The following is a 12467-nucleotide window of genomic DNA, read 5'->3' as shown; positions in this document are numbered from 1 at the left end:
TTCTGCCTAAAGCATCCTTGATTGTAGCAACTCGAGGTTTGAATTTGCTCTTCAGTTCCTTGAGCTTAACAAATGCTGAACGAGTTCGGCCCTTTTGATTTTCCAACTCTAGCACCTTATAGGGAAGTTATAAAACTTAAATGAGAGCAGCACAGGAGAAAATGTTTATAAATAAATGATAGTAGTTTCTGTGATGGGACAATTAATTTATTTATTCATGGATGGATCCATTTTTTAAACATCAAATGCCTTGCTAAGTACCAGACGGATAGGCTCTGTGAACACAAAATTAGTAAAAGATTAGCTCTTTTTATCTAATTCGGTGTTTTTCAACCCTGAACATAAACTTTTAAAGTGCCAAAGCTTGGTTATCACCCCAAACCAATTAAGTCGGAATCTCTGGAGAGGGGGCCATGGGGCAGGGATTTTTCCAAAACTTCAGAAGTCATTCTATTGTGCAATCAGGATTGAGATCCACACACCAAATTGCCCTTTGATGAATGAGTAGTTTTGAGGAAGTCCTTAAGAAGACGGCTATGCTTGCTATTGTTAGCAGCTGCTGTCAAGTTGACATTCAGCTAATGATAATCAATGCACAACAGACAGTAGAAATACTGCTTTTTTCAACAGAATTTTTCATAGGCTGATTTTCCAAAGTAGATTATCAAGCCTTTCTTCCTCCACTTAAAAAGGTTTGGGTCCTGGCCCTGAGCTCTAGTTGGGTAGTCTGTAGGTAATTGCCCTGCTGACCCAAAGATGGTGCCTCTCTGGTGGTTCAAATCCAACAGAAGCGCTTCAGGAGAAAGATGATCAATCTCCTCTGGGTTGATTTACAACCTCTAAAAAAGTTACTGGAGGGTCAGCTAAGAGTCAGTTCCAATTCGATGGCAATGAGTTTGAGTTTGGGGAAGGTAATTTTAATAACCATGCATGACCGCCAAATGCTCTCAGGAGAGGCAAGTTTGTCCAGGTTTGGTACCCTTTGTGTACACCTGCCCAGGTGTGACTGCCAAACTGCTGACACTAGAGGCAGACAGTTTCAGATATTTCTGCTGTAATTTTCCATTGTGTTGTTTCTTTTTCATACTAGGGAATTAAGATTTTTGTTTATGATAGGTTTTTGGTTTCATAAACAACCTGGTTGTAGCTAGGAGCAAAGGAAACTGGCCGGAGCTCCTGAGTCACAGACCAAGTCAGTGCTTTCAGAGCTTGCAGCCCTGAGTCACGCTGAACCCTGAACAGGGTTTGAGGTGAGAGTGCGGTGTGTGACCACATTGTCCCACCCAGCACAGGATTTCCGCCAGCAGCTTCCTTTTTAATCTTTTCCCCTTTTGTTCCTGGAGGATATGAAAAGAGATCAAGAAATGTGATCAGTCAGATTGCCAAAGAAAGGAAAGGTAATCTGGGGTAAGAGAGTTTACTTTCTGGAGAGACAGAACAATGCTGTGAAAGCAGAATTCAACATTCTCCAGATTTCTTAACTAGATGTTGACTGAGTTGTTTCAAACCACATAAATAAAAATTTCTTTGTGGCAGGAATCTTAATTCTTTGCTCTACAGATCTAGATACTTTTCTTTATCAAAATACATTCTCAAATTTAAAACACCTGGGATCTCGCTACACATGGAGTCGGCCTTCTATAGCCTCTAGCCAATAATGTTAGGAAGAAGGAAGAGAAGCAATGAAGAGGCCAAAGTAATCCCTCAAGGGCTGGCTAAGAAGAAACTAAAGCACTATTAACTTACTTTGTATTAAGTATTATAAATCATCCAGAAATTATTTAAAGTACACAGGAGGGTGTATGAAGATTACATACAAATATTAGACCATTCTATATCTGAACAATCATAGATTTTATTTATCTTTTTTAATATCCCTAGGAGTGCTAGAACCACTTGCCTGCAGATTCCAAGGGGTGACTATTCTCTGGAATCACACATGTTGTCCCAGTTCTGCTGTTAACCTTCTGGGTAACTTTGGATAAAATGTTTAGATGTTTTTCCACCTACAAAATGGTTTGTAGGTTTCATGGTTGTTGTTTCTGTGTACCATAGAGTTGGAACCAACCCATAGCTGACCCTCCATCAGATTTTCAGAGGCAATTAATCACATGGGAAGAGATTGCACATCTTTCTCCTGTGTGCCTTCTGGATTGCAGCACAGCTTCTTGCCACTAGGCCACCAAACTTCCTAGGTTTCAGGCATCACCAGAGAACTGCCAGTTGTACAGGCTGGGTTTTAAAAAGGCCATGGCACTAGGGACATTGTAGGCAATGTCAAATGGATCGTAGCTGAAAGCATAGAGGACCAGAGGAAAGTCTATCTGTTTTACCATGCAAAAGCATTTGACTATGTGGACCCTGACCAATTATGACTAACCTTGAGAAGAATGGGAATCCTAGAACACTTGATTATGTGCATGCAAAACCTATACTTGGACCAGGAGGGAGTCTTTAGAATGGAGCAAGAAAACACTACATGGTTCAAGATCAGGAAAGGTGTATGCCATCTGTATGTGAAACAGATTACCCAGGAGGCTGGACTTTATGAGGAGAAATGTGGCATCAGGACTGGAAGAAGACTCATTGACAACCTGCGTTATGCAGATGACAGAACCCTGCTTGCTGAAACCGAGGAGGACCTGAGGCAATTGCTAGAAGGTCAAGGACTGCATCCTTCAATATGGATTGAAGCTCAACATCAAGAAAAGAAAGACTCTCACCACTGGGCCAATTGACAGCATCATGATAGATAGTGAAGAGATTGAGATTGTTAACAGCTTCAGCTTGTTTGTTTCCACAATAAACACTCTTTTTTTTTAGACCTCTGTTTCTTTATTTTTTTAAATACTGATTTATTTATTAAGTTCGAGTATGTTGCTTTTCACACCAAATCTTTCCCACCAAATCTTTACTGCTCCCCCACCCATCAAATTGTATGACCCTATGATTAACTTCCCCGACTTCCCCACCTATCCCTACCTCTTTGCTTAAACACACACACACACACACACACACACACACACACACACACACATCCATCGTCATATTCATTCTACAATAATGGCTACATAAAGTATTTGTCTTTACAGGACTGAGTTCACTCAACATAATGCTCTCCAGTCCCTCCCAAATTAGGTAATAATTTACAAAGTTATTGCTCCTGCATGCTGCATAGTATTCCACTGTGTGAATGTACCATAATTTCTCAATCCATTCGTTTGTGGTTGGGCGTCTGGGCTGTTTCCGTGTTCTTGCGATGGTGAATAATGCTTCTATGAACATTGGTGTACAAGTCTCCGTTTGTGCCTCAGTTCTCATTTTCTCAGGGTATATTCCAGGTAGTGGAATAGTTGAGTCATATGGGATTTATATGTTCAGCTTTTTGAGGAAATGCCAAACTGCCATCCAGAGTGGTTGTACCATTGTACAATCTCACCAACAATGTATAAGAGTTCCTATCTTGCCACATCCTCTCCAACATTTACTACTTACTGTCCTGTTAAACTTTGCCACTGTTAACTTGCGTGAGATGGTATCTCATTGTGGTTTTGATTTGCATCTCTCTTATTGCCAGTGATTCTGAGCATTTATTCATGTGTCTGTTGTTTATTTTGTAATTGGTTTATCAGTTTTTTTTTCTTATGGAGGCCCAGTAGTAGTCTAAAAACTCGTTATGAAACACTTGTCTGAGATGGTATTGCCAAATGTTTGTTCCTAAGTTAGTAGGTTTTCTTTCCACTTTTTATGCACACAGGGATTTAATCTTTAGAAGGTCTTATTCATTAATTTTATCCTCTTTAGATTGTGTATTTCTGACTGTATTTGGCATTCTCTTTATGCCATAGATGAGGGCTTCTAAGCGTGATCCCAGTTTGTCTCTTATGAACGTTATGATTTTGGGCTTTCCTCCCAGGTCTCTGATCCCCTTTGAGTTGATTTTTGTGTATGGTGTGAGATGTGGCTCCTGTTACAGCTTTCTACAGGTAGCAGTCTAGTTTTATCAGCACCATTTGTTGTCAGAATCAACTCTCTTATTATTAGCAGCCAGGAAATAAAAAGATGAATTTCACTGGGGAAAATGCGTTGTCAGGGACCTCTCCAGAGTACTAAAGGGCAACAATTTAAGTCTAGAAGCTAAGATGTGCCTGATTCAAGCCATGGTCTTCACAATTACTTTCTATGCATCAGAGAGCTTGACAATGACTAAGAATGATAGTAGAAGAACAGATCCCTTTTAGTTGTGGTGCTGGAGAAGAGTATTGAAAATATATGGACTGCTAAGAGAACAAATAAATCTGTCTTTGAGAAGGTGAACCCAAGCTGCTCCTTGGAGACAAAGATTTTGAAACTCTGTCTACTTTGAGCATGTTGCAATAGGAACCAGTCCCTGGAGGACATCATGTTTGGAAGGGTGAAGGGTCAGGCCAGGAGAGGAAGACCCTGGATGAGATGGATTGACTCTGTGACTCTGTGATGGGGGTAGGTGTGTTAGAGGTGGGTTTGTTGGAGACAATGAAATTGTCTCAAGATAGAGCAGGGTTCAGAGCTGCTGCTCATAGGGTCACTATGATTCGCAAGCAACTCAGTGGCAGATAATAATGATAACAACAATAGACTATCTAAAGCCTGTACACCACATAGAAAATGATGATTGTATTTTTTCAATGGTAAAATATAATTTTATTACCATGAGTCCCATAGATGAGTGCTTCCTAAACATTAATGTGGTTATGAATTGTCTGGATATCTTGTTTAAAAGCACATTCTGATAAGATAAGGAAAACATCAGCTGCAAAAGACAAAATAGAGTAATGTTGTTATTATTGTTGTTTTTGTCGATTGCCATCAAGTTGAGCATGACTCATAGTGACCCTATGAACAAAAGGCCTGAAACCTTTCTATAACTATCACCATTTCTCAAAGTCCATAGTTTCCAGAGGCATGTTGTTTAGGAAGTTGATGCCACTCCTGCTTGTTATTGGGCGCGATCAATTTAGTCCCAATTCACAGCAACTCTACTGTATATTAGTATGAAATCTTACAAGTCCTGTGCTATCCTCCCAACCTGCCATATTCAAGTCCATTGCTGAAGTCATGTGTCAGTCCATTTCTGTAAGGGTCTTCCTGTCTTTCACTGACCTCCAACTTTCCCAGCATGATGTCTTTTTCCAAGGATTGGCCCTACCTAACAACATGCCCAAAACATGAGAGATAAAGTTTCACCACATTTGCTAATTTCCCCCAGACACACTACTTTTCCAAGCATGAATTTTTTTTTCAAGTACTAACTGACTCATTCAAATAATATCCCCAAAGTATGTGAAATAAAGTTGCACCATCCTTGCCTCTAAGAAGCACCCTGTTTGCACTTGCATGAAGATAGATCTGTTTGTTCTTTTTCTAGTCCATAGTATATTCAATACTCTTTGTTAAAACTACAGTTTAAATATATCAATTCTTTGGTCTTTTTTATTCATTGTTCAACTTTAATAACAAATGGAACAATTGACAGTACTATGGCTTGGATCAGGTACAGTTTAGTCTTTAAATTGACATCCTGGCTCTTTAGCACTTTAAAGATGTCCTGAGCAGAAAACTTGTCCAATGTTCTATATTGTTTGATTTCTTGACTGATATTCCATGTGTGTTTATTGTGGATCAAAGTAAAATGAAATCTTTGATAACCTCTATCTTTTCTCTACTTGGCATGATGTTGCCACTGGTCCAGTTATGAGGATTTTGTTTTATAAGGTTTTAGTCTTTGATTTTCTTCAGTGCTTCAAGATCTCTTCAACTTCAGCAAATGTAATAAACAAAGGGACTTAATGAATATGAAAGATTCTGTTCATCAAAAGACTGTTTAAAAGTAAAAAGATAGCCTATAGATGTGCAATAAAATTTTTGGAAACTATATATCTGCAAAAATTTTCATGGTGTTGTTAGGTGCTATCAAGTATGACCCATAGTGACCCTATAAAATTCTCATGCAAAATGCTTTAAATCCTGTAACTATTTACAGTACCAAAAAGGGGGGAAACAACAGAAATGTGCATCAATATTGTTGTTGTTGTTGTTAGGTACCATCAAGTCGATTCATAGAGACCCTATGAACAACAGATCTTCACCTTGCTCTCTCTTGTACCATGTTCACCATCTCTGCCTTTCCCAAGCCCACTGTGGTTGTAGCCCTTTGTGGTAGTTACTGTGTAAATCTATCTTGCTGAGGATCCCCCTCCCTTTGCTAACCCTTCACCCTTCCCAGCATGATGCCTTTCTCCAAGGTTTGGTTCCTCCCAATAATATTTAGAAGTGAGACAGAAGTTTTATCTCCTTGCCTCCAAGGAACACTCTGGTTGCACTTTCTTCAAGACAGATTTATTTGTGCTTTTGGAAGTCCACAGGCTATTCAATACTGTCCTCCAGCACCATAATTCAAAGGCATTTTTTCTTCTATCATTTTTATTCATTGTCCAACTTTCAAATGCATGAGAAGCAATTGAAAAAACTGTGACCTGGATCAGCTAAGCTGATGGTCTTGCTTTTTAGACTTTTGGAGAGGTCCTTGACAGCAGATAGTCCCAAAGAGACACATTTTTTGATTTATTGACTGCTGTTACCATAGGTGTTGATTGTGGATCCAAGGAAAATGAAATTTTTGCAACTTCAATCTTTATCTATGTTGCAAATTGACCCAGTAGTGAGGACTTTTGGTTTTTTGATGTTGAGATATAACCCCTATTGAGGGGTGTGGTCTTTGATCTTTTGCAGTCTTTTATGTGATCTTCACTTTCTGCAAGCAAGGTTGTGTCATGGACATAATGCAGGTTGTTGATGAGTCTTCCTCCAATCCTGATGCTACAATTTTTTCTTCATATAGTCCAGCTTCTCAAATTATTTTCTCAGCATTGAAACTTGGAATATGTATGGAGAAAAGATGCAAGCTTGACAAAAACTTTTTAAATTTTAAAACTTGCAGTGTTGCTCTGTTATATCAATAGACAAATAGATGATAAAACTGTGGTATATGCATACACTAAAGAATTGTTGTTGTTGTCAGATGGCAATGAGTGGACTATAATTCACAGTAATCCTATGGACAGCAGATTTGAACTTGGTCCTAGCCGGTGCCCTCCCCACAATCTCTGATATACTCAAGCCCAATGTTAAAGTCACTGTGTCAACCCATTTTGTTAAAGGTCTTCTTCTCTTTTTCTAGCCCTCCACCTTTTCCCAGAATGATGCCTTTTTCCAAGGATTGGCCCCTCCTGAAACATGCCCAAAGTATGTTAGATGAAATTTTATAGATCCTTGCCCCTAACAAGTTCACCCGTTGCACTTCTTCCAAGATGGATATGTTTGTTCTTTTGGCAGTCTGTAGTACATTAAGTACTCTTCTCCAACACCACAACTCTAAAGAGGATAATAGTCAGTCATAAAGAGGAATGAAGTCTAATACATGCCACAAAATGTATGAACCTTAAGGACAATATGCGACTTGGGGGGGAAAATCAGACAGAAAAAGACAAATATTGTACACTGTCACTTAACTGAGGGAGTTCTGGTCCTTAAGAAGTCATGATGCTAATGAAAGACCAGATGTCTCCAGTGCTTCTAATCTACCCTCAGTCTTGTGGGAGAAAGGTGGACATCTCCTCCTGTTACCGTTTAGCACCTGGGGAATCTGGGAGGCTTGTTATGAATCAGAACCAATGTGACTGCAGTGAAGTTTTGAGGTATCATTTGAAATAAACAAATATATAGAAACCAAAAAGAATAAGAAGAAAGAAGAGGGGTTTTGTTTTGAGTATGTTACACATAAGAGAGGAAGGATAGTCTAGAAAAAAACACCGAAAATAGTTACATAACTTGTTGCTGTGCTGCTGACTGTCTTCAAGTCAAGCACGACTCATAATGACCCTATGAACAAAAGGCCTGAAGCCCCTTTACAACTATCTACATTTATCAAAGTTCACAGGGCTTCCAGAGGCATATTGTTTAGGAAGTGGATGCCACTTCTGCTTCCAAACACAACTTAGAAAATGTAAATAATCCAAATCAAGTCCACATGTATTAATTGATGAGGTGTTGTGAATGTATTCTACAACAAAAATGAAAAACAAAAGCCATATTCTGATTTAGTAGCATTTCTAGTAATCAATCAGATAAATTAAAGGCCAAATTTGAGTAGCAAAATCCTGCAGGTAATTAATTGCAAGCAGCAGATTTGCACTGTGCTTTATAGTTTACATAAAGCCCAGTTTCTCAGATTTCCACCGTGTCAAAACTTAGTACTATATCCAGACCAAAATAAAATATTCCTAGTCTGCAGACAACATCTTGTTCTGGAGCTACAGGGCTTTGTATCAATTGATGGCTGTCTATCTGTGCAGACAACTAAGATCTTCATTGAAGTCATTGAGGGCTTTGTCACTTTCTCCTGTTTGTCTTCTTTAGACCACGTCTCTCAAGCAAATGCCACCCATTTATGCTTATGGTTTGGCTAAAACATTAAGGTTGGCTTTCCAACCTTAAAAGGGACAATTTGCTTTTTCCGTTGGATATGTACTTTCCAATATTTAGGGGGGGAGTAAGGTTTTTCCCTTTTCAAACATTTTTCTCTGTATTCATCATTTTTACTAATGCCATACACCAAAAAAATCAGATTTGTCATGTCTGTTGAGTGTGGGACAGACAGCATGTGCTGGGATTTCAGTTTGTTTCGTTTACTTGTCACCACTACTTGTCACCATATGAAAACAGAGCTGGAAGTATACAAATTCATCATGCAAGCTGCATAACATCACTCCCAGACAACAGTTTTCACAGCGTGGTCCTACTTAAGCTAGGGAGTGATTATGCCTCCTGAGAGCTATAAATACGACTCTAATTAGTGCATTTACAAACAGCTGCTTCCTGAGCTGGATGTGCACACAAGTTTAGACCCTGTTGCCAGGTGCTACTGAGTTGATTTTGAATTGTGGGGTAGAGTGGAACTGCTGTATAGGATTTTCTTGAGTCTCATATGTATAGAGGCAGACCACCAAGTTTTTCTCCTATAGAAACCCTGAGTGGGTTTGAACCATCAACCTCTGGTCAGCAGCTGCACGCTTAACCATTGCACCACTTGGGTTCCTTGATTAGGCTTTAGAAACCCACTGTCGTGGAGTCTATTCTGACTCAGAACATGCATATATGGCAGAGTAGAACTGCCCACACAGTTTCCAAGTATATCTCTGAAGGAGCAGGCTGCCTTATCTTTTTTTCCAGGGGAGCACCGCTGGTGAGTTTAGTTAGGTGCCCAGTACTTGACCCACTGTACCACAAGATCCCCTTTTAGACTTTGGGCTGTCATTTTTACACATTTTCCCCTCATAGTCTATGCTGTGTCTGTTCTTGAGTATTTGGGAACAAATACAAGATCACTGGACCATCCTAATTCCACTCAGAATGAGATGTCCTGTCAGATCTCCCATTTTCTGAAGGAAATATGTTGCAAAGTCCTGGTTCCTCCAACAAAAGAATACACTAGTGACCAGTGGAAACAGGACTTTCAGGGCTCTCAAATGTCGAGATCAGATTTGACTTTCTTTAGCTTTAATTTGAACTTGCATATGAGTAGTTGAGGGTCTGTTCTGCAATCAGCACCTGGCTTAGTTTTTACTGCTGACATTGAACTCCTTCAACAATTCCTTCCACAGATGTAATCGATCTGATTCTTGTGCATCCCATCAGGTGAAATCCATGTGGATAGCATGTGTTTATCTTTCTTATAAAAGGTACTTGCAATGAATAAATAATTGTGCAGAATTACATAATTCTATCCCCAGCCTCATTCCTGTCACCAATTCCATGTTTTCCAATTACTGATCCTTCTTTCTGGTTCCCAACTTTCGTATTATTATTTCCCAGTCATTCATTATTATTAATTCATCTTGATTGCATGTTCCATTAATTTCTGACTGCAAAAGTTGGTAGAAATCATATATTTCCTCTTCTTTGGATATGGTTGTTGGTGCATAAATTTGAATGACAATGGTATTAACAGGTCTCCCTTTTATGCCTATGGATATTATCCTGTGGCTCACAATATTGTATTTCAAGATGGATCTAGAAACCACCTTTTTAACTATGAAAGCAAACCTGTTTTTTTCTCACCTTTCCATCACCAACATAGTAGATCATATATGATCATCTGATTCCAATGTCCCACACCAATCCATCTTATTTCACCAATACCTAATATGTCAATATTTATGTGTTCCATTTCTTTCTTACCAATGTCCAGTTTTCCTACAATCATGTTTCTCACATTCCAATAATTAGTTTCTGTTTATAACTGTTCCTTTTCCTTTATGTTTCCAAATTTGAGGGTTCAGCCTCAGTTGCCATATTTTTTAGTCTATTTGAAGTGCATTGTATTATACATAGGGTTTTCGAAGGTTTATTATATTTTAGAAGTAGATGGCTAAACCTTCTTCTTAAAAATCCTCACCACTGGGCCAATTGGCAACACTATAATAGATGGAGACGAGATAGAGATTGTTAAGTTACAGCTTGCTTGGCTCCACAATAAGCACTCTTGACACCAGCAGTCAGGAAATCAGAAGATGAATTGCACTGGGAAAATTTGCTATCAGGGACTTTCCAGAATACTGAAAAACAATGATGTCAGTTTAGAGACTAAAGTGTACCTAATCCAGGCCATGATCTTCACAATTATTTGTTATGCATCAGAGAAGTGTACAATCACCAAGGATGACAGAAGAAGAATTGATGCTTTTGAGTTGTGTGTTGGAGAAGAGTCTTGACATACTATCGACTGTCAAGAAAACAAGTCTGTCTTGGAGAGGGTGAAACCAAGTTTCTCTTTGTAGGCTAGGATTTTGAAGCTCCATTTCACATACTTGGGCATGTGGTCAGGAGGCACCAGTCCTGGCAAAAGACATGCTTGGAAGGGCAGAGAGACAGCGCAGGAGAAGACAACCCAGATGAGATGGATTCATACAGTAACAGGGGCACTCTGGGTTGGTGTGTTGGAATTAGTGAGACTGGCTCAGGACAGGGCAGGAATTCAGAGCTACTGTACATAGGGTTGTTATGAGTCACAGGTGACTTGAGGGCACATAACAACAACCAATGTCAAACATGTTATAAGGTGGGCCAGGCACACCATGATTCAAATTCTTGATGTTTCCCACCCCGGATCAACAGTACAATCATTTCTATTATAGCATAAAAATCTATGTCTTGTTTTTTTAAAAAAAGACAAGATTTACCAGACTAGAAGAGATCAGAAGAACCCTAGAGATCATTAGGCTTTGAATGGGAATGAAACTATCCCCAGAAATCACTTTTCAATAAAATAACAGATTGACTCATGAGATAGTCAAAATCATCCATGAATATTGTCAACTAATGATTTTTTATGTTATTCAATGACTCCGTGTGTTCCCTCCATCTTTTTTTTTAACTATTTAAATCGTTTAGGACATAGATGGATATTTAAATCAACTACTATTTAAATATTTTAGTTTTTATTTTTACTATAAACAATTTAGGATTTTGGGTATTTAATTTTTTATTTTATATTGGTTTGTATACAAAATTCATAGACATTGTGTTTGACACTATCCTTCATTCACATTGTATTTCATACAATCATTCACATACACTATGATTTATAAAATTAATCGCCATTGAGCTTTGCTCATCATTACTCTGTCTTTTCAGGTCCCCACTAGATCCTTCCCATTTCCTTTAGCCTCTCCCTCTACCCACCAAATTGAGCAACCCTATGATTTCTCCTCTGCCCACCCTCACCCCTCAATTGTCATCCCTTCCCCCTTGGATCTCTATATACATTTTACTAGTTATCCTATTCTTACAATAATGGTCTATGTAGTATTTTTCCTTATGAGACTGCGTGAGTTCACTCAGTATATTGTCCTCCGTTTCTTTCAAATTATATAGCATTTTTGAAAATTGTAATCCCTGAGGGCTATGTAGTATTCCATGGTGTGAATGTACCCCGATTTTTTTATTGTGGTTGCTTGTGGGTCATTTGAATGTTTTCTGTGAAAGGTCTTTACATGTCTTTTGCCCATTTTGTAATTGGGTTATCAGTCTTTTCCTTGTGGAGACCCTGTAGGATTCTATAAACTTTTGTTTTGAGATCCTTGTCCGAGATGGTATTGCCAAATGTTTCTCTTCAATTGCTAGATTTTCTTTTCACCAAACTGGAAAAAAGTTTTTATACACACAAGAATTTAAGCTTGATGAAGGTCACATTCATTAATTTAATCCTCTTCTGGTTGTGTATTTCTGGCTGTATTTGTTGCCTCAAATGAAATCAAAGTCATATTTTGGCTCCTATGTATTTGGTTTAATTTTCCTCAGCTTCAGCTTGAACTTGCATATGAGTAATTGGTGGTCTGTTCCACAATCAGCCCCCGGCCTAGTTTTCA

General features: G+C 38.7%; 1 protein-coding gene across 1 annotated transcript in view; it reads right to left on the bottom strand.

Annotated features, from left to right (window-relative positions):
- Positions 1 to 12211: 12211 nt before the first annotated feature.
- LOC102858016 (gamma-aminobutyric acid receptor-associated protein-like 2-like) overlaps positions 12212 to 12467 on the bottom strand; it is a 1801-nt gene continuing 1545 nt past the window's right edge. The window contains exon 2 of the mRNA XM_006898477.1: positions 12212 to 12239. Coding sequence (XP_006898539.1) covers positions 12212 to 12239 — 28 coding nt within the window. The remainder of the gene's footprint in view (positions 12240 to 12467) is intronic.

Source organism: Elephantulus edwardii, unplaced genomic scaffold, assembly GCF_000299155.1.
Source record: "Elephantulus edwardii isolate Elephantulus edwardi_28Jun2011 unplaced genomic scaffold, EleEdw1.0 scaffold00230, whole genome shotgun sequence".
In the NCBI taxonomy this organism is placed as follows: domain Eukaryota; kingdom Metazoa; phylum Chordata; class Mammalia; order Macroscelidea; family Macroscelididae; genus Elephantulus; species Elephantulus edwardii.
Note: the sequence above shows the minus strand (reverse complement) of the source record. Positions and strands in the feature narration are given on the sequence as shown.